The 27,677-nt window shown below is 39.6% G+C and overlaps 1 protein-coding gene across 1 annotated transcript in view; it reads right to left on the reverse strand.

Annotated features, from left to right (window-relative positions):
- LOC138359667 (mucin-12-like) overlaps window positions 1-26,978 on the reverse strand; it is a 40,364-nt gene extending 13,386 nt beyond the window's left edge. Inside the window, exons 1-2 of the mRNA XM_069319086.1 lie at window positions 25,446-26,978; window positions 24,368-25,171 (exon numbers count right to left, since the gene is read on the reverse strand). Of these exons, the coding sequence (XP_069175187.1) occupies window positions 24,368-25,171; window positions 25,446-26,978 (2,337 nt within the window). The remainder of the gene's footprint in view (window positions 1-24,367; window positions 25,172-25,445) is intronic.
- Between the last annotated feature and the right edge of the window lie 699 nt (window positions 26,979-27,677).

The raw sequence follows: 27,677 nt of genomic DNA on the forward strand, positions 1-27,677 counted from the left end.
TGGTAGTGCTTCAGAGCTCATGGACACCCTGACAGTGCTTCAGAGCTCATAAACACCCTGGCAGTGCTTCAGAATAAACACCCTGACAGTGCTTCAGAGCTCATATACACCCTGGCAGTGCTTCAGAGCTCATATACACCCTGACAGTGCTTCAGAGCTCATAAACATCCTGGCAGTGCTTCAGAGCTCATAAACACCCTGGCAGTGCTTCAGAGCTCATAAACACCCTGGCAGTGCTTCAGAGCTCATAAACACCCTGGCAGTGCTTCAGAGCTCATAAACACCCTGGCAGTGCTTCAGAGCTCATAAACACCCTGGCAGTGCTTCAGAGCTCATAAACACCCTGACAGTGCTTCAGAGCTCATAAACACCCTGGCAGTGCTTCAGAGCTCATATGAGTAGTAGGGATGACACGCCAGCGGCTCCTTTTTTTTTTCAGGCCGGAGGACCCCTGTGAGGATGACACGCCAGCGGCTCCTTTTTTTTCAGGCCGGAGGACCCCTGTGAGGATGACACGCCAGCGGCTCCTTTTTTTTTCAGGCCGGAGGACCCCTGTGGACTGTAAGCGCCACAGGCAATTTTTTTTTTTTTCTGGAAATTCGTGTGTAGCGCTTTAGGGTTTTCAGGTGAATTTGGGGAGTCACAGATTTGGAATTAGGGAATTCTTATAATGAAAAATAATGTCATATGAGTTTGTTAAAGTTCTTATGAGAAAAATAATTTCCAAGACATAGAAGTTTGTTAAGGCCTTATGGGACAAATTCAAGTAATGTATGTAGCTCTTTAGGGCTTCCAGGAGAACTCTACGGACATGTTTTACATGTTTTCAACTTACAAAATCCGTCTGTGTAAGCCATAGTTTTCATGTAAATTTAGAAATTCGTGTTTGTGAGCCAGGGTTTTCAGGGTTTCGTACATCACACCCCCCTCCCTCCCCCCTTACCTCGCAATCTCTCGCGTCACCTTTATTTACTTTACGCCCGGCCAGCCAGTCGGCTCGTATCTTATCTTATCTTCTCCATAATATTTGGACCGTCCCTCCTCTCTCTCTCTCTCTCTCCTTTCATTCAGTTCAGTTCAACTATTTTCCAACATCGTATGTTTGCTCCTTTTCATTAAGCAAGTCAGTTTTACACAAATAAATCATGTTAGTAAGCATGTTCTAGCTCACGTTCCCCCACCTTAGTCCCCTGTCGTATAATGAATACTATCATTCCAATCCCTCTAAAATTTAAAAATAATCATATTTCAAATGTAGTTCAATACAGTAATTTAGTTACCAAGCTCCAGCGCTTGTCCTCCGCCTTAGCTCTCTCTCGTATCTTCGTTAGTAACAGTCCAATTTCCCTGAAATTTTTACCCTCTGTATTTCAGGCTCCGTAAATAAGATCAAAACAGTTATCGAGCTCCAGCGCTTGTCCCCCACCTTAGTTCGTTTATACAAGATCGTTAGTAACAGTCCAATTTCCCTGAAATTTTTACCCTCTGTATTTCAGACACCGTAAATAAAATCAAGTCAGTTATCGAGCTCCAGCTCTCGTCCCCACCTTAGTTCTCCTTCGTATCTTTGTAAATAACCCATCAATTTCCCTGAAATTTTTACCCTCTGTATTTCAGACATAGTAAATATGAAGTAAACAATTATAAAACTCTAGCTCTTGTCCTCTGTCCAAGTTCACTCCGGTAAATTCAGTACTCTCAGTCCAAATCCCCCTGAGATTTAAACACCCAACTACATTTTCAGACATAGTAAATAAAACCCAGTTCAGTTATCAAGTTTCAACTCTTGTGCCCCAGCTTAGTTCATTTTGTACAAGTTCTTTATTTCCAACTAAATCATCCTAAGATTTAAGATCACCTTATTTTCTAACATAGTAAAATTAATCAGGGCATTAACCAAGCTCCATTCCCTCAGCCTTAGATCATCAGACATAAATATTTTCGATCAAGTCCGTCTCCAGCTTAACTCTTACCCTTTCCCTCCCTTACCTTCTCATCCCCAACGTACCCAAACCTTCAATAATCGTACTGTATTTGCATATTTTCTCTATATTCAGCTGTGTTCTTCGTATTCTCATCCGTGTTCACTCCATGTTCTTCAAATGTTCACAGTCCCATTCAGTTCATATTTTCACAAGTATCTCCATTTTTTCTGTAATCTTTCTCTTAGTCTCATTATGTTCTCTACAAATTCTAGTCATATTTTCTATGTTTTCATATGTTCTCTGTATAACTTTTATACTCAATATTCATGCTAACTTCCATATTTTGTGTTCTTTGTCAATATTCATGTTCCTCTACAAGTTCATGTTCCTCACAAGATCACTTCGTTTTTCACCTTCACTTACATGTTTTCTACATTCTTTTGTCATATTCTCCATGTTCTTCACAAGTCCATTGTTCATTCTTTGTAATCCCTATTCTCCTTATCATGTTTTCATGTTCTCTGTAAGTTCATATTCCCAGCATGTTCACTGTATTCATCAACTTTTCTTACATGTGTTCTTTGCCATGTTCCCCATATGTTCTCTGGGTTTTTCCCCTTACATGTTATTTAACGTTCCTTAACTAAAAAAATCTTTCGCCAATCAACTAAAAACATAGTCACTTTCGTCATTTCTCAACTAAACCTATTATCCAGTCAACTAAAAATAGTCAGAAATAGCCTCGTTCAACACTGTTCTTAACTAAAACAACCTTTCTCTTAGCTGAAAATTGTCAAAGGAAACTTCTTTCAGCACTTTCTTAACAGCCGCTATGTTTCATCAGGAAAAAATTGTCAAAGGAAACTTTCCAAAACTGTTCGTAACTAGCTTTTATCCATCGTCAATCAACTAAATAATAACTTTCATCATTTCTTAACTAAACTTATTCCCCAGTCATCAGAAAATAGCCGTGTTCTTCATGTTTCATTGTCATTTCATAACTAAAATTATCCATCAATCAACAGAAAAAGTCATATTCATCATTTCGTAACAGCCATTATGTTTTCGTCAAGAAAGAAAATATAGTCAAACATATCTATCATCGTCGTTCTTAACTGACATTTATACTTTGTGGAGCACTAAAAAATAGTCAAATGTAACTTTTTCAACACTTTCGTAACTAAAATTATATGTCGCTAAGTAAGAAAAATTGTCAAAGGAATCTTTCCAGCACTGTTCTTAACTAAACTTATTCCCCAGTCATCAGAAAATAACCGTGTTCTTCATGTTTCATTGTCATTTCATAACTAAAATTATCCATCAATCAACAGAAAAAGCCATGTTCATCATGTTTTGTCTTTTTGCTTAACTAAAATTATGTTTTGTCAAGTAAGAAAAAATAACCAAAGATATCTTTCATCGCTGTTCTTAACTGACATTATACTTTGGGGATCACAAAAAATAGTCTCCCTCGTCATGTTTTGTCTTTTTCCTTAACTAAAGTATTCATCAGTCAACTAAAAAAATAGTTGCTTCATCATGTTTCCTTGTCATTTCTTAACTGAAATATCACTTCTCTCATTTAAAATAGTCATGTGTAGCCTCTTTCCAACACTGTTCTTAACTAAAGTAACCTTTCACTTCGCTAAAATAGTCATATTCGTCATTGTTCCTAACTAAAATTATATGTCGTTAAGTAAGAAATATAGTCAAAGACTCTCTTCGAGACATCAAGGACTTACTCAAAGACATCAAAGTTGCACTCAAAGACATCCTTTGAGACATCAAAGACATCCTTTAAGACTTCAATGGGACTCTTCGAGATATCAAAAGACACTCTCAAACACTCAAAAATTTACTTGCATCCTCAAAGTTATTCTCAGAGGCATAAAAGTCATTCTCAGAGCTATCAAATTATTCTCGATGTCATCAAAAAGTATTTTCTCGTTCATCAAAGTTAATCTCAGAGTTAACAAAGGTAATCTCTAACTCACTCTCGTACATCAAAGTTGTTTCAAAGACATCAAAGTTAATCTCAGAGTTATCCAAAGATATTCTCATGTCCACAAAAGTTATTCTGAGTTATAAGTCTATCAAAGTTAATCTCAAACATCTCCGTTCATAAAAGTTATTCTCTAAGAGCTATCAAAAGTTATTCTCAGTCATCAAAGTTATTCCAAGAGACGTCAAAGTTAATCCAAGACATCATCTTTCATCAAAGATATTCTCTCTAAGCCATCAATGTTCTTCTCTAAGACATAAAAGTTATTCTCTATGTCATCAAAAAGTTATTCTCTGAGCTAACAAAATACTACTCATGTTCTCAAAGACATTCTCCAATTCATCAAAGTTGTTTCAAAGACATCAAAGTTAATCTCAGAGTTATCAAAAGTTATTCTCAGTCATGATATGTTATTCTCTAACTCACTTCCATTCATCAAAGACATTCTCTAAGCCCTCAAAGTTATTCTCTAAGACAACAAAGTCATTCCCAGAGTCATCAAAAAGTTATTCTTCGAAACATAAAATTTGCTCTGTAAGATATCTTCGTTCATCAAACTTATTCTCAGAGATATCTAAAGTTATTCTCAGAACAATCAAAAGTTATTCTAAGACAACAAAGTTATTCTCAGAGCTACCCAAAGCTATTCTCAGAGTCACCTTCGTTCGTCAGAGAAACTTTCAAAACATCTTTGTTCATCAAACTTGTTTTCAAAGTCATCAAAAGTTAATCTAAGACATCTTCTTTCATCAAAGTTATTTTCAGAGACATCTAAAGTTATTCTCAGAGCTATCAAACTTGTTCTCAGAGTCATCAAATGTTATTCTCGAAGTCATCAAAGATATTTTCAGAGACATCTAAAGTTAATTTCTATGTTATAAAAGTTATTCTCAGAGACATCTAAAGTTAATCTTGCTCATCAAAGTTGTTCTCTAAGACATAAAAGTTATTCTCAGAGTCATCAAAGTGATCTCTAATTCACCTTCGTTCACCCAAAGTTGTTCTCTAAGACACCTTCGTTCATCAAAGAAACTCTCCTTCTTCCATCATGTTATTCTTTAAGACATCTTCAGTCATAAAATTTCTCTCCAAAATGTAACTAGTTCAGCTTTTCATACCAAACCTGCATTTCTGTTAAAACATATTTTCTTAGTTGCTTTACCCTAAAACTGTTCTCTGAACTACACTGTTCAAACCTACGTAACCTATCCTCTCCACCCAATGTTACTTAGTTAACGTAACGTTCCTAAACCTAACTTTACCTATCCTAACATAACTTACCTTACCTTACCTATCTTACCTAACTTTACCTATCTTACCTAACTTAACCTGCGTAACCTAACTTTACCTATGTTACCTTACCTTACCTATCTTACCTAACTTTACCTATGTTACCTTACCTTACCTTACCTATCTTACCTAACTTAACCTGCATAACCTAACTTTACCTATGTTACCTTACCTTACCTATCTTACCTAACTTAACCTGCATAACCTAACTTTACCTATGTTACCTTACCTTACCTATCTTACCTAACTTAACCTGCATAACCTAACTTTACCTATGTTACCTTACCTTACCTATCTTACCTAACCTAACCTAACTTTACCTATGTTACCTTACCTTACCTTACCTTACCTATCTTACCTAACCTAACCTAACTTTACCTATGTTACCTAACTTAACCTTCATAACCTAACTTTACCTATCCTAACATAACTTACCTTACCTTCCCTATCTTACCTAACTTTACCTATCCTAACATAACTTACCTTACCTACCTTACCTAACTTAACCTGCTTAACCTAATTTACCTTACTTTACCTAACTTATATAACTTATCTTACCTATCCTAACGTAACCTAACTTGCTGTACCTAACTTAATCTTACATTCCCAAACTGATGTATCCTAACTTATCTAGTCAAACCAGACATGATCTAACTTACATAAGTATTCCTTCTTGTCTTTTGTGTTTCGTCAATCATTGTCTCATATTCATTTACTCATTTCATTAGTTAATTTCTCAAATGGTCACTTATGCATTTCAAGTCCTATTTGTTAGAGATTGGATATTTAAGCATTTCAAAGAATTATAATTTCTCAAATGGTCATTTTTGCAGATCAAGGGTTATTTGTTAAAGTTCATCAAGTTGCTCATAAGTTGTATTTATTATGTTTGTTATCATTTATTCTTATTCCCCAACCCCTTAACCTAACCTCTTGTAATCGTAGTGTATTTGGTAGGTTCTATCTTATGTTCTTATTCCCCAACCCTTTAACCTAACCTTTCAGATGTAGTTTTGTTTCTCCTTTTGTATATTTTTACCCAAACCTTCTTTCCTTCTTTTACTTTGTTTTCACATATAAGTTCATTCTTTATCTTAGTAATAATAAAAATTACAATAGTAAAGAATCAGATCTACTAAGACTTCAAATTGAGAAACAAGAGCTCAAGGGAGTGAGAGCATGAAAGAAGAGCAAGGAGTAAGAGAGAGGGGGCGGAAGAAAATGGGACCAAAGAAGAGAGAATGTGAGAGAGTGTGGGCATGGGAGCACTAAGACTTGAATTTGAGAAAAAGAAAAACTAAGTGAATGAGAGTGAGGGTGTGAGAATGGGAGCATTAAGACTTGAATTTGAGAGAGAAGAGAGCATTTGAGCAAATGAGTGAGAGGGGGAGGAAGAGAGAGAATAAGGGAGATAGAAAAGGAGGGTTAGAAGGAGTAGGAGAATCAAAGTAAAAGAAGGAAAGAAGGTTTGGGTAAAAATATACAAAAGGAGAAACAAAACTACATCTGAAAGGTTAGGTTAAAGGGTTGGGGAATAAGAACATAAGATAGAACCTACCAAATACACTACGATTACAAGAGGTTAGGTTAAGGGGTTGGGGAATAAGAATAAATGATAACAAACATAATAAATACAACTTATGAGCAACTTGATGAACTTTAACAAATAACCCTTGATCTGCAAAAATGACCATTTGAGAAATTGGCCCTTGAAACGAGTAAGTTCCCATATATAACAAAAACCTTTGAAATGGTTAAACACCAAATCTTAAACAAATAACACTTGAAATGCAAAAACGTCCATTTGAGAAATTATCCCTTGAAATGAGTAAGTTCCCATATATAACAAAAACCTTTGAAATGGTTAAACACCAAATCTTAAACAAATAACACTTGAAATGCAAAAACGTCCATTTGAGAAATTATCCCTTGAAATGAGTAAATGCCCATATATAACAAAAATTCTTTGAAATGCTTAAATATCCAATCTCTAACAAATAGCACTTGAAATGCATAAGTGACCATTTGAGAAATTAACTAATGAAATGAGTAAATGAATATGAGACAATGATTGACGAAACACAAAAGACAAGAAGGAATACTTATGTAAGTTAGATCATGTCTGGTTTGACTAGATAAGTTAGGATACATCAGTTTGGGAATGTAAGATTAAGTTAGGTACAGCAAGTTAGGTTACGTTAGGATAGGTAAGATAAGTTATATAAGTTAGGTAAAGTAAGGTAAATTAGGTTAAGCAGGTTAAGTTAGGTAAGGTAGGTAAGGTAAGTTATGTTAGGATAGGTAAAGTTAGGTAAGATAGGGAAGGTAAGGTAAGTTATGTTAGGATAGGTAAAGTTAGGTTATGAAGGTTAAGTTAGGTAACATAGGTAAAGTTAGGTTAGGTTAGGTAAGATAGGTAAGGTAAGGTAAGGTAAGGTAACATAGGTAAAGTTAGGTTAGGTTAGGTAAGATAGGTAAGGTAAGGTAACATAGGTAAAGTTAGGTTATGCAGGTTAAGTTAGGTAAGATAGGTAAGGTAAGGTAACATAGGTAAAGTTAGGTTATGCAGGTTAAGTTAGGTAAGATAGGTAAGGTAAGGTAACATAGGTAAAGTTAGGTTATGCAGGTTAAGTTAGGTAAGATAGGTAAGGTAAGGTAAGGTAACATAGGTAAAGTTAGGTAAGATAGGTAAGGTAAGGTAACATAGGTAAAGTTAGGTTACGCAGGTTAAGTTAGGTAAGATAGGTAAAGTTAGGTAAGATAGGTAAGGTAAGGTAAGTTATGTTAGGATAGGTAAAGTTAGGTTTAGGAACGTTACGTTAACTAAGTAACATTGGGTGGAGAGGATAGGTTACGTAGGTTTGAACAGTGTAGTTCAGAGAACAGTTTTAGGGTAAAGCAACTAAGAAAATATGTTTTAACAGAAATGCAGGTTTGGTATGAAAAGCTGAACTAGTTACATTTTGGAGAGAAATTTTATGACTGAAGATGTCTTAAAGAATAACATGATGGAAGAAGGAGAGTTTCTTTGATGAACGAAGGTGTCTTAGAGAACAACTTTGGGTGAACGAAGGTGAATTAGAGATCACTTTGATGACTCTGAGAATAACTTTTATGTCTTAGAGAACAACTTTGATGAGCAAGATTAACTTTAGATGTCTCTGAGAATAACTTTTATAACATAGAAATTAACTTTAGATGTCTCTGAAAATATCTTTGATGACTTCGAGAATAACATTTGATGACTCTGAGAACAAGTTTGATAGCTCTGAGAATAACTTTAGATGTCTCTGAAAATAACTTTGATGAAAGAAGATGTCTTAGATTAACTTTTGATGACTTTGAAAACAAGTTTGATGAACAAAGATGTTTTGAAAGTTTCTCTGACGAACGAAGGTGACTCTGAGAATAGCTTTGGGTAGCTCTGAGAATAACTTTGTTGTCTTAGAATAACTTTTGATTGTTCTGAGAATAACTTTAGATATCTCTGAGAATAAGTTTGATGAACGAAGATATCTTACAGAGCAAATTTTATGTTTCGAAGAATAACTTTTTGATGACTCTGGGAATGACTTTGTTGTCTTAGAGAATAACTTTGAGGGCTTAGAGAATGTCTTTGATGAATGGAAGTGAGTTAGAGAATAACATATCATGACTGAGAATAACTTTTGATAACTCTGAGATTAACTTTGATGTCTTTGAAACAACTTTGATGAATTGGAGAATGTCTTTGAGAACATGAGTAGTATTTTGTTAGCTCAGAGAATAACTTTTTGATGACATAGAGAATAACTTTTATGTCTTAGAGAAGAACATTGATGGCTTAGAGAGAATATCTTTGATGAAAGATGATGTCTTGGATTAACTTTGACGTCTCTTGGAATAACTTTGATGACTGAGAATAACTTTTGATAGCTCTTAGAGAATAACTTTTATGAACGGAGATGTTTGAGATTAACTTTGATAGACTTATAACTCAGAATAACTTTTGTGGACATGAGAATATCTTTGGATAACTCTGAGATTAACTTTGATGTCTTTGAAACAACTTTGATGTACGAGAGTGAGTTAGAGATTACCTTTGTTAACTCTGAGATTAACTTTGATGAACGAGAAAATACTTTTTGATGACATCGAGAATAATTTGATAGCTCTGAGAATGACTTTTATGCCTCTGAGAATAACTTTGAGGATGCAAGTAAATTTTTGAGTGTTTGAGAGTGTCTTTTGATATCTCGAAGAGTCCCATTGAAGTCTTAAAGGATGTCTTTGATGTCTCAAAGGATGTCTTTGAGTGCAACTTTGATGTCTTTGAGTAAGTCCTTGATGTCTCGAAGAGAGTCTTTGACTATATTTCTTACTTAACGACATATAATTTTAGTTAGGAACAATGACGAATATGACTATTTTAGCGAAGTGAAAGGTTACTTTAGTTAAGAACAGTGTTGGAAAGAGGCTACACATGACTATTTTAAATGAGAGAAGTGATATTTCAGTTAAGAAATGACAAGGAAACATGATGAAGCAACTATTTTTTTAGTTGACTGATGAATACTTTAGTTAAGGAAAAAGACAAAACATGACGAGGGAGACTATTTTTTGTGATCCCCAAAGTATAATGTCAGTTAAGAACAGCGATGAAAGATATCTTTGGTTATTTTTTCTTACTTGACAAAACATAATTTTAGTTAAGCAAAAAGACAAAACATGATGAACATGGCTTTTTCTGTTGATTGATGGATAATTTTAGTTATGAAATGACAATGAAACATGAAGAACACGGTTATTTTCTGATGACTGGGGAATAAGTTTAGTTAAGAACAGTGCTGGAAAGATTCCTTTGACAATTTTTCTTACTTAGCGACATATAATTTTAGTTACGAAAGTGTTGAAAAAGTTACATTTGACTACTTTTTAGTGCTCCACAAAGTATAAATGTCAGTTAAGAACGACGATGATAGATATGTTTGACTATATTTTCTTTCTTGACGAAAACATAATGGCTGTTACGAAATGATGAATATGACTTTTTCTGTTGATTGATGGATAATTTTAGTTATGAAATGACAATGAAACATGAAGAACACGGCTATTTTCTGATGACTGGGGAATAAGTTTAGTTAAGAAATGATGAAAGTTATTATTTAGTTGATTGACGATGGATAAAAGCTAGTTACGAACAGTTTTGGAAAGTTTCCTTTGACAATTTTTTCCTGATGAAACATAGCGGCTGTTAAGAAAGTGCTGAAAGAAGTTTCCTTTGACAATTTTCAGCTAAGAGAAAGGTTGTTTTAGTTAAGAACAGTGTTGAACGAGGCTATTTCTGACTATTTTTAGTTGACTGGATAATAGGTTTAGTTGAGAAATGACGAAAGTGACTATGTTTTTAGTTGATTGGCGAAAGATTTTTTTAGTTAAGGAACGTTAAATAACATGTAAGGGGAAAAACCCAGAGAACATATGGGGAACATGGCAAAGAACACATGTAAGAAAAGTTGATGAATACAGTGAACATGCTGGGAATATGAACTTACAGAGAACATGAAAACATGATAAGGAGAATAGGGATTACAAAGAATGAACAATGGACTTGTGAAGAACATGGAGAATATGACAAAAGAATGTAGAAAACATGTAAGTGAAGGTGAAAAACGAAGTGATCTTGTGAGGAACATGAACTTGTAGAGGAACATGAATATTGACAAAGAACACAAAATATGGAAGTTAGCATGAATATTGAGTATAAAAGTTATACAGAGAACATATGAAAACATAGAAAATATGACTAGAATTTGTAGAGAACATAATGAGACTAAGAGAAAGATTACAGAAAAAATGGAGATACTTGTGAAAATATGAACTGAATGGGACTGTGAACATTTGAAGAACATGGAGTGAACACGGATGAGAATACGAAGAACACAGCTGAATATAGAGAAAATATGCAAATACAGTACGATTATTGAAGGTTTGGGTACGTTGGGGATGAGAAGGTAAGGGAGGGAAAGGGTAAGAGTTAAGCTGGAGACGGACTTGATCGAAAATATTTATGTCTGATGATCTAAGGCTGAGGGAATGGAGCTTGGTTAATGCCCTGATTAATTTTACTACGTTAGAAAATAAGGTGATCTTAAATCTTAGGATGATTTAGTTGGAAATAAAGAACTTGTACAAAATGAACTAAGCTGGGGCACAAGAGTTGAAACTTGATAACTGAACTGGGTTTTATTTACTATGTCTGAAAATGTAGTTGGGTGTTTAAATCTCAGGGGGATTTGGACTGAGAGTACTGAATTTACCGGAGTGAACTTGGACAGAGGACAAGAGCTAGAGTTTTATAATTGTTTACTTCATATTTACTATGTCTGAAATACAGAGGGTAAAAATTTCAGGGAAATTGATGGGTTATTTACAAAGATACGAAGGAGAACTAAGGTGGGGACGAGAGCTGGAGCTCGATAACTGACTTGATTTTATTTACGGTGTCTGAAATACAGAGGGTAAAAATTTCAGGGAAATTGGACTGTTACTAACGATCTTGTATAAACGAACTAAGGTGGGGGACAAGCGCTGGAGCTCGATAACTGTTTTGATCTTATTTACGGAGCCTGAAATACAGAGGGTAAAAATTTCAGGGAAATTGGACTGTTACTAACGAAGATACGAGAGAGAGCTAAGGCGGAGGACAAGCGCTGGAGCTTGGTAACTAAATTACTGTATTGAACTACATTTGAAATATGATTATTTTTAAATTTTAGAGGGATTGGAATGATAGTATTCATTATACGACAGGGGACTAAGGTGGGGGAACGTGAGCTAGAACATGCTTACTAACATGATTTATTTGTGTAAAACTGACTTGCTTAATGAAAAGGAGCAAACATACGATGTTGGAAAATAGTTGAACTGAACTGAATGAAAGGAGAGAGAGAGAGAGAGAGGAGGGACGGTCCAGATATTATGGAGAAGATAAGATAAGATACGAGCCGGCTGGCTGGCCGGGCGTAAAGTAAATAAAGGTGACGCGAGAGATTGCGAGGTAAGGGGGGAGGGAGGGGGGTGTGATGTACGAAACCCTGAAAACCCTGGCTCACAAACACGAATTTCTAAATTTACATGAAAACTATGGCTTACACAGACGGATTTTGTAAGTTGAAAACATGTAAAACATGTCCGTAGAGTTCTCCTGGAAGCCCTAAAGAGCTACATACATTACTTGAATTTGTCCCATAAGGCCTTAACAAACTTCTATGTCTTGGAAATTATTTTTCTCATAAGAACTTTAACAAACTCATATGACATTATTTTTCATTATAAGAATTCCCTAATTCCAAATCTGTGACTCCCCAAATTCACCTGAAAACCCTAAAGCGCTACACACGAATTTCCAGAAAAAAAAAAAATTGCCTGTGGCGCTTACAGTCCACAGGGGTCCTCCGGCCTGAAAAAAAAAAGGCCGCTGGCGTGTCATCCTCACAGGGGTCCTCCGGCCTGAAAAAAAAGGAGCCGCTGGCGTGTCATCCTCACAGGGGTCCTCCGGCCTGAAAAAAAAAAAGGAGCCGCTGGCGTGTCATCCCTACTACTCATATACACCCCCCTGGCAGTGCTTCAGAGCTCATAAACACCCTGGCAGTGCTTCAGAGCTCATGGACACCCTGGCAGTGCTTCAGAGCTCATGGACACCCTGGCAGTGCTTCAGAGCTCATGGACACCCTGGCAGTGCTTCAGAGCTCATAAACACCTTCGCCAACCCGTCCTCGGCCCAAGTCCATTACATCCAGCGGTCGACCCCACAGACGCATTCATAAACTTTTACATGCTGTTCATTCAAAACGGGAATTTTTCTCTGTCTGTTCGACAGAGTTATAACAGCAGAGTCATAACACCAGAGTTATAACGGCAGTTATAACAGCAGAGTTATAACTCTACAGTTATAACTTAGATGGGAGAGTTGTAATGGCAGAGGGGAGTTATAATGGTAGAGTTATAAGTTATAATGGTTATTAGTTATAAGGTATAACAGCTGCATTATAATGGCAAAGTTATAGCCGCAGAGTTATAACAGCAGAGCTATAACAGCAGAGTTATAATGGCAGAAATATAACGACAAAGTTATAACAGCAGAGTTATAATGGCAGTTATAACTGCAGAATTATAACAGCAGAGGAGAGTTATAACGGCAGAGTTATAATGGCAGAGAACTGTTAAACGGCAGAGTTATAACAGCATAGTTATAACAGCATAATAATAACAGCATAGTTATAACAGCATAATAATAACGTCAAAGTTATAACAGCATAGTTATAACTGCAGAGTTATAACGGCAGGGTTATAACAGCAGGGTTATAACGAGATAGTTATGATGGCAAAATTATAACGATAGAAATATATCGGCAGAGTTATAACGCCAGAGTTATGACGGCAGAGTTATAACAGCAGACTATTTCTGCAGAGTTAAACAGCAGGGAGAGAGTTATATCAGCAGTTATAATGGCAGAGTTATAACGGAATAGTTATAATAGCAGATATATAACAGCATTGATATAACAGCAGTGTTATATTGGCAGAGATATAACTGCAGAGTTATACCAGTAGAGTTATAACAGCAGAAAAAAGTTATAACAGCAGTCATAACAGTAGTTATAACGGCAGAGATATAACGGCATTGTTAAAAAAGCAGAGTTATAATTGACAGAGTTATATCAGCAGACTTGTAACTGCAGAGTTATAACGGCACAGGAGAATTATATCGGCAGAGTTATAACAGTAGAGTTAAAACAGCAGTATAACTGAAGAGTTATAACAGCAGAGGAGAGTTATATGAGAAGAGTCATAACCCCAGAGTTATAACAGCAGAGTTATTACAGCAGAATTTTAACTGCAGTTATAACAGCAGAGTTATAACACCAGATTTATAATGGCAGAGTTATTACGGCAGAGTTATAACTATATAGTTACATTGCAGAGTTATAACTGCGGAATTATAACAGTAGAGTTATAACAGCAGAGTTATTATGGCAGAGTTATAACTATATAGTCATAACGGCAGAGTTATAACTATATAGTCATAACGGCGTAATATCAGCAGTTAAAACAGCAGAGGAAAATTCTAACAGCAGATTTATAACTGCAGAGTTATAACAGCAGGGAGAGAGTTATATCAGCAAAGTTATAACGGCAAAGTTATAACGGCAGAGTTATAACAACAGAGTTATAATGGCAGAGATATAATGGTATTGTTATTACAGCAGAGTTATAATGGCAGAGTTATAACTGCAGTTATAACAACCGAGTTATAACAGCAGTTATAGCTGCCGAGTTACAACTGCAGAGTTTTAATGGCATAGGAGAGTAATAAATGCAGAGTTATAACAGCAGAGTTATAACAGCAGTTACAACATTAGAGTTATAACAACAGTTATAACGGCATAATTATAACAGAACAGTTATAATGGCAGAGTTATAACAGCAGAGTTATAAAGGCAGATATATAAGAACAGAGTTATAACAGCAGAATTATAAGAGCAGAGTTATAACGGCATAGTTATAACAGCAGAGTTATAACTGCAGAGTTATAATGGCAGAGTTATAACAGCAGAGTTATAATGGCAGAGTTATAACAGCAGAGTTATAATGGCAGAGGAGTGTTATAACTGAAGAGTTATAACAGCAGAGCTATAACTGCAGAGTTATAACAGCAGAGTTATAACTGCAGAGTTATAACAGCAGAGTTATAACTGCAGAGTTATAACAGCAGAGTTATAACTGCAGAGGAGAGTTATAACTGCAGAGTTATAACAGCAGAGTTATAACTGCAGAGTTATAACAGCAGAGTTATAACAGCAGAGTTATAACAGCAGAGTTATAACTGCAGAGGAGAGTTATAACTGCAGAGTTATAACTGCAGAGTTATAACAGCAGAGTTATAACAGCAGAGTTATAACTGCAGAGGAGAGTTATAACAGCAGAAGAGACGAAAGATCTCCAACCCTGACGTTTAGCTATAGGGATGGTCCTCGGGCCACTGCACCTACCCTCCGAAACAAAAGAAACTGGCATCTTAGAGCGACGGTGTCTCTTCCAGGCTGCACGCTTACAGCGGACAGCCCGAGCACAGAATATAGAAAGTTTTGTCAATGCACCTCATACCCATCCCGTGGGCGGTGGTGTAAAGGATTACAGAGGCACATAATCGGTTCAGGAACTGAACCCTCTAGTTCGTTCAGCTAAGCAAATAACAATCTTTTGATGCTAGTTGCAAAATTATTAATGATATATATACATGTACTCATACTCATGCATACATGTACATATACATACGTATACATATATACATACACATACATATTTAATCACCCACACAAGTACACACATCAATAATCTTTTGTGTTACAAGTGATCAACAAGAGGGTCACAACAGTCACTATACAAGGCACTTTATAAATAAATAAATAAATATAAATATGTTTATTCAGGTAAGGTACATACATACAAGTGATGTTACATTAATGGATTGATATATAGATCTATGATTTACATAGATTTACATCTATGGTGAGTCACACAGTTACTAGTCTTGCTCCACATCCACCCAACTGGACGGCAGCTTTACAGTCATGTGCTCCACACCCACCCAACTGGGCGGCAGCTTTAGTCATGTGCTCCACTCCCACCCAACTGGGCGGCAGCTTTACAGTCATGTGCTCCATACCCACCCAACTGGGCGGCAGCTTTAGTCATGTGCTCCACTCCCACCCAACTGGGCGGCAGCTTTACAGTCATGTGCTCCATACCCACCCAACTGGGCGGCAGCTTTACAGTCATGTGCTCCACACCCACCCAACTGGGCGGCAGTTTTACAGTCATGTGCTCCATACCCACCCAACTGGGCGGCAGCTTTACAGTCATGTGCTCCATACCCACCCAACTGGGGGGCAGCTTTACAGTCATGTGCTACACACCCACCCAACTGGGCGGCAGCTTTACAGTCATGTGCTCCACACCCACCCAACTGGGCGGCAGCTTTACAGTCATGTGCTACACACCCACCCAACTGGGCGGCAGCTTTACAGTCATGTGCTACACACCTACCCAACTGGACGGCAGCTTTACAGTCATGTGCATGCATTACCTACAGTAAGCGAATTTTGGATACTTCGCTAAGATTTCGGGGAGCACATCATTATGAATGAAGTACTTACACATTTCTTGGACACCATTGATGGTTTTATCTCTAAATTCCACGATTTTTTCACATTCCATTATATAATGACGCAAAGTATGCGAATAGTTCTGCTGACAGAGTTTACATTTAGTCAAGTGTACATCAGCAGATGTTACAAACTCCCAGAGGTACTTGTAGCCGAGCCGAGAGAGAAAGGTCAAGACAGGAGAGGGGGCGAGTGCGGGAGTCAACGTGAGTGGGCTCCAGAATTCATAAGAAACAGAAGAAGAGAAGACAAAAGGCTCAAGAAGGCGGCCCTGGGAGTGTGTCAGAACATCACCCCAGAGAGTATGCTGACAGTTAAAGTCACACAAAAGAGCACAAGCTCTGGTAAGGAGTCCAACAGGTGTTGAAGATCAGGAAGATTAAGTGGGACATTCTTATGGAACAGACTGTATATCATTTACTCACAAAGATATGGGCTGCAGAACACTAAATGAGCGACTGAAAAAGTACGTAGACGAAGAGAATATCAAGACGGATCAAGAGAGCAGTAGAGGCATGGGCCTCAGCAAGATCTGGAGGGGAAGATAGGAAGGAATAAACATGGAGGCGACCAGAACAAGCACCAAGCATCGGCTCATGGAGACAAACACAAGCGGGGGAAAACTGGGCGATCACAAGTTTGAATTCATGGAAGTTATTTATATATATATATATATATATATATATACAAGAAGGTACATTGGGTTTGAGAGAATACATTGGATAGTACAGTATTTACATTCTTGTAAAGCCACTAGTACGCGCAGCGTTTCAGGCAGGTCCTTAATCTAGCAGATAATTTTAAGTAGGTAATTTCAATTAGAATTGATAAATGATAAAGATGCATTACAAGAGAAAAATGAGATGAGAGAGATAAGTAAGTATATTAAAGCTCATTGTTATATTAAAGCTCTGATTGATTACATTGACAGCTTGATTAGTAATTTAAACAAGGTTAATAGACACCATACAGCAGATTGACAGCACATATAAGACAGCAATGATCACAATGGTAAAGATGTTCAGATTGGGTACATAAAGATTGGGAGACTGGGTAGCAAAAGATACAGATAAACAAGATTTATAAACACCATACAGCAGATTGGCAGCACATATAAGAAAACAGCAATGATCACAATGGTAAAGATGTACAAATTGGGAACATAAAGATTGGGAGATTGGGTAGCAATAGATACAGTGCAGTTTTAAATCAAAAGGTAAAAAACTATGAAGATGAAATTAGGTACTTTTTAGTATTAATTTTGAATGATGTAAAAGTTGGACAGCTTTTCAATTCAGTAGGGAGTGAGTTCCATAAACTGGGTCCCTTTATTTGCATAGAGTGTTTACACAGATTAAGTTTAACTCTGGGGATATCAAAGAGATATTTATTTCTGGTGTGGTGATAATGGGTCCTATTACATCTGTCCAAGAAGAGTTTCAGACAAGGATTTGCATTTAAGAACAGGGTTTTGTAAATGTAGTTGACACAAGAGAATTTGTGGAGTGAGATTATGTTTAGCATGTTTAGGGAGTTAAACAAGGGGGCTGTGTGTTGTCTGAAAGCAGAATTTGATATTATTCTGATAGCAGATTTTTGCTGGGTGATGATGGACTTGAGGTGGTTTGCAGTGGTTGAACCCCATGCACAGATACCATAGTTGAGATAGGGATAGATTAGTGCATAATATAGAGAGATGAGAGCAGAGTTAGGAACATAATATCTGATTTTGGAGAGTATACCAACTGTTTTAGAGACTTTCTTAGTTATGTGTTGTATGTGGGTACTGAAGTTGAGTCTCTTGTCTAGGAATATGCCAAGAAACTTTCCATCATTTTTATTGCTAATGTTTACATTGTCAATCTGAAGCTGAATTGCATTTGTAGATTTGCTTCCGAATAGGATGTAGTAGGTCTTTTCTATGTTAAGTGTTAGTTTGTTGGTTGACATCCATAAGTGGACTTTTTTTAGTTCATTATTAACAACACCATTTAGTGTATGTGGGTTGGGGTGGGAGAAGATGAGGGTAGTATCATCAGCAAACAAAATAGGTTTCAGAATGTTAGAGACATTAGGCAGATCATTAATGTATATAAGAAAAAGAAGAGGTCCCAAGATGCTGCCCTGTGGCACTCCAACGGTTATTGGTAGAATGGGAGAGATTATATTATTGATGGCTACACATTGGTGTCTATCACTAAGATAGGATTGGATATAGTCCAGTGCATGGCCTCGGATTCCATAATGATGGAGTTTACTTAAGAGGTAGTCATGATTAACAGTATCAAAGGCCTTTCTCAGGTCAATGAAGAGTCCAATTGGAAACTCATTTTTGTCAAGAGCTGAGTTAGCATAAAAAACACGAGTATTTTATAGACAGAGTTATAACTGTCGTTATAACTCTGCCATTATAACTCTGCTGTTATAACTCTGCCATTATAACTCCTCTGCCGTTAAAACTCTGCTGTTATAACTCTGCCGTTATGACTCTGTTGTTAGAACTCTGCCGTTATAACTCTGCTGTTTTAACTCTCCCGTTATAATTCTGCCGTTATAATTCTGCCGTTATAACTCTGCCGTTATAACTCTGCTGTTATAACTCTGCCGTTATAACTCTGCTGTTTTAACTCTCCCGTTATAACTCTGCCGTTATGACTCTGTTGTTATAACTCTGCCGTTATAACTCTGCTGTTTTAACTCTCCCGTTATAATTCTGCCGTTATAACTCTGCCGTCATAACTCTGCCGTTATAACTCTGCTGTTATAACTCTGCCGTTATAACTCTGCCGTTATAACTGTGCCGTTATAACTCTTCCGTTATAACTCTACCGTTATGACTCTGTTGTTATAACTCTGCCGTAATAACTCTGCTGTTATAACTCTGCCGTTATAACTCTGCCGTTATAACTCTTCCGTTATAACTCTTCCGTTATAACTCTGCCGTTATAACTCTTCCGTTATAACTCTGCCGTTATGACTCTGTTGTTATAACTCTGCCGTTATAACTCTGCCGTTATAACTCTTCCGTTATAACTCTGCCGTTATAACTCTGCTGTTTTAACTCTCCCGTTATAATTCTGCCGTTATAACTCTCCCGTTATAACTCTGCCGTTATAACTCTGCTGTTATAACTCTGCCGTTATAACTCTGCTGTTATAACTCTGCCGTTATAACTCTGCCGTTATAACTCTTCCGTTATAACTCTGCCGTTATAACTCTGCTGTTTTAACTCTCCCGTTATAATTCTGCCGTTATAACTCTCCCGTTATAACTCTGCCGTTATAACTCTGCTGTTATAACTCTGCCGTTATAACTCTGCTGTTATAACTCTGCCGTTATAACTCTGCCGTTATAACTCTTCCGTTATAACTCTGCCGTTATAACTCTGCTGTTTTAACTCTCCCGTTATAATTCTGCCGTTATAACTCTTCCGTTATAACTCTGCCGTTATAACTCTGCTGTTATAACTCTGCCGTTATAACTCTTCCGTCATAACTCTGCCGTCACGGGGTTATCAGTGCTCAACACTGCCAGCTATAAACACGGGGCGTCCAGGGTTATCAGTGCTCAACACTGCCAGCTATAAACACGTGGCGTCCAGGGTTATCAGTGCTCAACACTGCCAGCTATAAACACGGGGCGTCCAGGGTTATCAGTGCTCAACACTGCCAGCTATAAACACGGGGCGTCCAGGGTTATCAGTGCTCAACACTGCCAGCTATAAACACGGGGCGTCCAGGGTTATCAGTGCTCAACACTGCCAGCTATAAACACGTGGCGTCCAGGGTTATCAGTGCTCAACACTGCCAGCTATAAACACGTGGCGTCCAGGGTTATCAGTGCTCAACACTGCCAGCTATAAACACGTGGCGTCCAGGGATATCAGTGCTCAACACTGCCAGCTATAAACACGTGGCGTCCAGGGTTATCAGTGCTCAACACTGCCAGCTATAAACACAGGGCGTCCAGGGTTATCAGTGCTCAACACTGCCAGCTATAAACACGGGGCGTCCAGGGTTATCAGTGCTCAACACTGCCAGCTATAAACACGGGGCGTCCAGGGTTATCAGTGCTCAACACTGCCAGCTATAAACACGTGACGTTCGAGGGTTATCAGTGCGCGTATTAGCAAAACAAATACCAACTCTCCCGTGAAGTTCCCTTACAAAAGAAGGAAAATTTCCCTTCCCTCATCTTCCGGAAGGTTAGGGGGGTGGAGGGGGATTACTTCCCACCCGAGAGCACGACAATGTCAACTGATGCGGACCCCAGGGTCGACGACCCCGGTGAGTAGGTCCTCAGAGTGGTCCTTACATACGATGGGTTGTAGTACCATGAGTAGCCAGCTGTCTGCAATGTTGTTATTGAAATATGATCATTTATATGTACATGCATATCGACCACTGTCTCTAGTGGCCTCGTCGGGGACAGGAGTGCCCCAGGGTCACTGTCTCTAGTAGCCTCGTCGGGGACAGGAGTGCCCCCAGGGTCACTGTCTCTAGTAGCCTCGTCGGGGACAGGAGTGCCCCAGGGTCACTGTCTCTAGTGGCCTCGTCGGGGACAGGAGTGCCCCAGGGTCACTGTCTCTAGTAGCCTCGTCGGGGACAGGAGTGCCCCAGGGTCACTGTCTCTAGTGGCCTCGTCGGGGACAGGAGTGCCCCAGGGTCACTGTCTCTAGTGGCCTCGTCGGGGACAGGAGTGCCCCAGGGTGACTGTCTCTAGTAGCCTCGTCGGGGACAGGAGTGCCCCAGGGTCACTGTCTCTAGTGGCCTCGTCGGGGACAGGAGTGCCCCAGGGTCACTGTCTCTAGTGGCCTCGTCGGGGACAGGAGTGCCCCAGGGCCACTGTCTCTAGTGGCCTCGTCGGGGTCAGGAGTGCCCTAGGGTGACTGTCTCTAGTGGCCTCGTCGGGGTCAGGAGTGCCCCAGGGTGACTGTCTCTAGTGGCCTCGTCGGGGTCAGGAGTGCCCCAGGGCCACTGTCTCTAGTGGCCTCGTCGGGGACAGGAGTGCCCCAGGGTCACTGTCTCTAGTGGCCTCGTCGGGGACAGGAGTGCCCCAGGGTCACTGTCTCTAGTGGCCTCGTCGGGGTCAGGAGTGCCCCAGGGTGACTGTCTCTAGTGGCCTCGTCGGGGTCAGGAGTGCCCCAGGGTGACTGTCTCTAGTGGCCTCGTCGGGGTCAGGAGTGCCCTAGGGCCACTGTCTCTAGTGGCCTCGTCGGGGACAGGAGTGCTCCAGGGTCACTGTCTCTAGTGGCCTCGTCGGGGTCAGGAGTGCCCCAGGGTGACTGTCTCTAGTGGCCTCGTCGGGGTCAGGAGTGCCCCAGGGTCACTGTCTCTAGTGGCCTCGTCCCCGGCGGAATTCCGAATTCTTACGAAATTCCGGTGTCTGGCGGAATCACATGTGTGTCCCCGGGTAAGACCGGTAATTCCGACGGGAGTGGGTTTGCGGGTCGAGGTATGGTGGTGGAGGAAGCAGTAGTTGTCATCTTTTGCATTTCCTCCTGCCGGTGGAGACAGTCAGTTGAGACCACAGAGTGTCGGCCTTGGCAGAGCAGGGAGCGTCGGTGTGCAGGCCATGTCGTGCTGCTCATGGGTACGGCCTCCACTAATGTGTATATATATATATATATATATATATATATATATATATATATATATATATATATATATATATATATATATATATATATATATATATATATATATATATATATATACATGTCGTACCTAGTAGCCAGAACGCACTTGTCAGCCTACTATGCAAGGCCCGATTTGCCTAATAAGCCAAGTTTTCATGAATTAATTGTTTTTCGACTACCTAACCTAACCTAACTTTTTCGGTTACCTAACCTAACCTAACCTATAAAGATAGGTTAGGTTGGGTTGGTTAGGTTCGGTCATATATCTACGTTAATTTTAACTCCAATAAAAAAAATTGACCTCATTCATAATGAAATGGGTAGTTTTATCATTTCATGAGAAAAAAATTAGAGAAAATATATTAATTCGGGAAAACTTGGCTTATTAGGCAAATCGGGCCTTGCATAGTAGGCCGAGTACGACGTTCTGGCTACTAGGTACAACATATATATATATATATATATATATATATATATATAAATAAAAATGGAAATGTTTATTTGTTGAAAATCGCTAATCTCCGAAAGTTCTTCACCGATTGCCTTGAAATTTTCACACAAAGTTCCTTTCGCATCCGAACGGGTTTTTATATACATACTAAACTTGACTCTCAATCGACTTGAGAATGGTCCAGGACGGACCGAAACGTCGTCGTCCCTTCAATTTCTAGTGTGTGGTCTGGTCAACATACTTCTCTTTTTTTGAAACTCTTGTGTTTTTCGGGTGTTTTTCATGTGAGGGAAATCTTCGAAACCTCTTTACCGATTGCTTTGAAATTTTGACACAACGTTCCATTCGAATACCTGCGTGTTTTTATATACGTTCTATTTAGATGCCACACCTGTAACAGATGCGTTTTTTTTTTTAAACTGCGCCATCTGTTGCACGTAAGAGCAACACATAATATACAAAATATGTTACGATTCCATTTCAATGTTTCTGATCGCATTGATAAATTGAATTTTCATAGATTTTTATTTACTTTCATTTTGATTTAATTATATAGTGTGACGTTGCGTTGGAAGTGAGCTGTGTTGTTTACCATACCGTTCATTTCGTGAGTATTGCTTATTTGTTTCTTTTTTCATTGCTTTTCTTTTCGTTTTTTAAACTGTTCTTATTTTTTAGTGCAATTGGTGGTGAAACTGAGCTGTGTCGATTGATCTGCGTTTGAATTTAAATATATCATAAGTATTTTATGTTTTTGTTTTGAAAACAAGAAAATGAACAATACGTTTATTTCACAGCTGCAACTGTACAACAACCATGAATCCACCGGCTACGACGTTAACTGCTTTCTTAACGATTTGTCAGAATGACGTGTTTGCTAAAACACTGCTGTATCCGGGAGTGTCTATGTATTACACAAGGGATACCAGTAGAATATAATTTGAACAACGCAAACGAGGAGACGGAGCCGACGGACAACTTGGCATATTCAAATTAACTACGATAGGCAGACTGTACATCGTGCATCCCAATCAAGATGAATGCTTCTTTCTTCGCACGCTGTTGGTAAATGTGCTCGGTCCAACGTCTTTCCAGCCATTGAGATTTGTCAACGGTGTATGAAACACTGGCACTATATGTGCCAGTGTTTCATACTGTAGCACCATATGTGCCAGTGTGTCATACTGTAGCACCATATGTGCCAGTGTGTCATACTGTGGCACTATCTGTGCTAGTGTGTCATACTGTGGCACTATCTGTGCTAGTGTGTCATACTGTGGCACTATCTGTGCTAGTGTGTCATACTGTGGCACTATCTGTGCTAGTGTGTCATACTGTGGCACAAATGCCACTTTCCGTAGTGCATGTCAAGCTCGGAATTTGTTGAAGAACGACCAACACTGGAATGTATGCATTAATTACGCGTCCAACACGTCACATCCAAATTAAATTCGTGCATTGTTTGCAGTCATATTGACCGCCTGCTCTCCTTCATCTCCAACAGAGTTATGGGAGAAATATAAATCGCACATGGCTGAAGATATTATCCGTCGAATACGAGGGAAAAATCAAATATGAACATGGATTACACAGCAAAAATCTACAACAAAGCGATGATAATGATTGAGGATTTGTGCTTAGAAATCGCGAACAAAGTTCTAAATCAATTGGAAATGCCATTACCGAATCGATCTACTGCTACTTCGTTCGATGTAGAATTGCGTCGTGAACACAATTACAACATGAGTGATCTGTTGTCGTATGTGCAATCAAATATTCCTAAGCTAACACTTGAGTGAAGACTTAGGGACAATATGAGAAATGTGTGTCATACTGTGGCACTATCTGTACCAGTGTGTCATACTGCGGCGCTATCTGTACCAGTGTGTCATACTGCGGCGCTATCTGTACCAGTGTGTCATACTGCGGCACTATCTGTACCAGTGTGTCATACTGCGGCACTATCTGTACCAGTGTGTCATACTGCGGCGCTATCTGTACCAGTGTGTCATACTGCGGCACTATCTGTACCAGTGTGTCATACTGCGGCACTATCTGTACCAGTGTGTCATACTGCGGCGCTATCTGTACCAGTGTGTCATACTGCGGCGCTATCTGTGCTAGTGTGTCATACTGCGGCACTATCTGTACCAGTGTGTCATACTGCGGCGCTATCTGTACCAGTGTGTCATACTGCGGCGCTATCTGTACCAGTGTGTTATACTGCGGCGCTATCTGTGCCAGTGTGTCATACTGCGGCACTATCTGTACCAGTGTGTCATAATGCGGCGCTATCTGTACCAGTGTGTCATACTGCGGCGCTATCTGTACCAGTGTGTCATACTGCGGCGCTATCTGTGCCAGTGTGTCATACTGCGGCACTATCTGTACCAGTGTGTCATACTGCGGCACTATCTGTGCCAGTGTGTCATACTGCGGCACTATCTGTACCAGTGTGTCATACTGTGGCACTATCTGTACCAGTGTGTCATACTGCGGCACTATCTGTACCAGTGTGTCATACTGTGGCACTATCTGTGCCAGTGTGTCATATTGTGGCAATATCTGTGCCAGTGTGTCATATTGTGGCACTATCTGTGCCAGTGTGTCATACTGTGGCACTATCTGTGCCAGTGTGTCATATTGTGGCACTATCTGTGCCAGTGTGTCATATTGTGGCACTATATGTGCCAGTGTGTCATAATGTGGCACTATGTGTGTTAGTGTCATACTGTAGCACTATCCGTGCCAGTGTGTCATATTGTGGCCCTATCTGTGCCAGTGTGTCATATTGTGGCCCTATATGTGCCGGTGTGTCATACAGTGGCACTATATGTGCCGGTGTGTCATACTGTAGCACCATATGTGCCAGTGTGTCATATTGTGACACTATCTGTGCCAGTGTGTCATACTGCGGCACTATCTGTACCAGTGTGTCATACTGCGGCACTATCTGTGCCAGTGTGTCATACTGTAGCACTATCTGTGCCAGTGTGTCATACTGCGGCACTATCTGTGCCAGTGTGTCATATTGTGGCACTATCTGTGCCAGTGTGTCATACTGTAGCACTATCTGTGCCAGTGTGTCATTCTGCGGCACTATCTGTGCCAGTGTGTCATATTGTGGCAATATCTGTGCCAGTGTGTCATATTGTGGCACTATCTGTGCCAGTGTGTCATACTGTGGCACTATCTGTGCCAGTGTGTCATATTGTGGCACTATCTGTGCCAGTGTGTCATATTGTGGCACTATATGTGCCAGTGTGTCATACTGTGGCAATATCTGTGCCAGTGTGTCATATTGTGGCACTATCTGTGCCAGTGTGTCATATTGTGGCACTATCTGTACCAGTGTGTCATATTGTGGCACTATCTGTGCCAGTGTGTCATATTGTGGCACTATCTGTGCCAGTGTGTCATATTGTGGCACTATCTGTGCCAGTGTGTCATATTGTGGCACTATCTGTGCCAGTGTGTCATATTGTGGCACTATCTGTGCCAGTGTGTCATACTGTGGCACTATCTGTGCCAGTGTGTCATATTGTGGCACTATCTGTGCCAGTGTGTCATATTGTGGCACTATCTGTGCCAGTGTGTCATAATGTGGCACTATCTGTGCCAGTGTGTCATACTGTGGCACTATCTGTGCCAGTGTGTCATATTGTGGCACTATCTGTGCCAGTGTGTCATATTGTGGCACTATCTGTGCCAGTGTGTCATACTGTGGCACTATCTGTGCCAGTGTGTCATACTGTGGCACTATCTGTGCCAGTGTGTCATATTGTGGCACTATCTGTGCCAGTGTGTCATATTGTGGCACTATCTGTGCCAGTGTGTCATACTGCGGCACTATCTGTGCCAGTGTGTCATACTGCGGCACTATCTGTGCCAGTGTGTCATATTGTGGCACTATCTGTGCCAGTGTGTCATACTGCGGCACTATCTGTGCCAGTGTGTCATATTGTGGCACTATCTGTGCCAGTGTGTCATACTGTGGCACTATCTGTGCCAGTGTGTCATACTGTGGCACTATCTGTGCCAGTGTGTCATATTGTGGCACTATCTGTGCCAGTGTGTCATACTGTGGCACTATCTGTGCCAGTGTGTCATACTGTGGCACTATCTGTGCCAGTGTGTCATATTGTGGCACTATCTGTGCCAGTGTGTCATATTGTGGCACTATCTGTGCCAGTGTGTCATACTGTGGCACTATCTGTGCCAGTGTGTCATATTGTGGCACTATCTGTGCCAGTGTGTCATATTGTGGCACTATCTGTGCCAGTGTGTCATATTGTGGCACTATCTGTGCCAGTGTGTCATACTGCGGCACTATCTGTGCCAGTGTGTCATATTGTGGCACTATCTGTGCCAGTGTGTCATACTGTGACACTATCTGTGCCAGTGTGTCATATTGTGGCACTATCTGTGCCAGTGTGTCATACTGTGGCACTATCTGTGTCATGTGTTATCTACTCACACAGTACCATGTCCTATTAACCTTGTGTTAATGTGGGAGGTTAAGGACCTGTGTTAATGTGGGAGGTTAGTGACCTGTGTTAATGTGGGAGGTTAAGGACCTGTGTTAATGTGGGAGGTTAAGGACCTGTGTTAATGTGGGAGGTTAAGGACCTGTGTTAATGTGGGAGGTTAAGGACCTGTGTTAATGTGGGAGGTTAAGGACCTGTGTTAATGTGGGAGGTTAAGGACCTGTGTTAATGTGGGAGGTTAAGGACCTGTGTTAATGTGGGAGGTTAAGGACCTGTGTTAATGTGGGAGGTTAAGGACCTGTGTTAATGTGGGAGGTTAAGGACCTGTGTTAATGTGGGAGGTTAAGGACCTGTGTTAATGTGGGAGGTTAAGGACCTGTGTTAATGTGGGAGGTTAAGGACCTGTGTTAATGTGGGAGGTTAAGGACCTGTGTTAATGTGGGAGGTTAAGGACCTGTGTTAATGTGTGTCGGAAAATCCGACACCATTTAATATCATACAGACAGATAATAGCTGTATTGTATAAACAAGTTACCCATAGAAAACGTGACTTGTAGTGGAATTACCGTCTATAGAAAACGGGATATCATCACCACATACTATTATATTCACCACCTATTATGGTGGGAATTATTCTTAAATACATTAGTCTTTGGACTTACCATCATAAAACA

This window comes from Procambarus clarkii, chromosome 92, assembly GCF_040958095.1.
Source record: "Procambarus clarkii isolate CNS0578487 chromosome 92, FALCON_Pclarkii_2.0, whole genome shotgun sequence".
Lineage (NCBI taxonomy): Eukaryota > Metazoa > Arthropoda > Malacostraca > Decapoda > Cambaridae > Procambarus > Procambarus clarkii.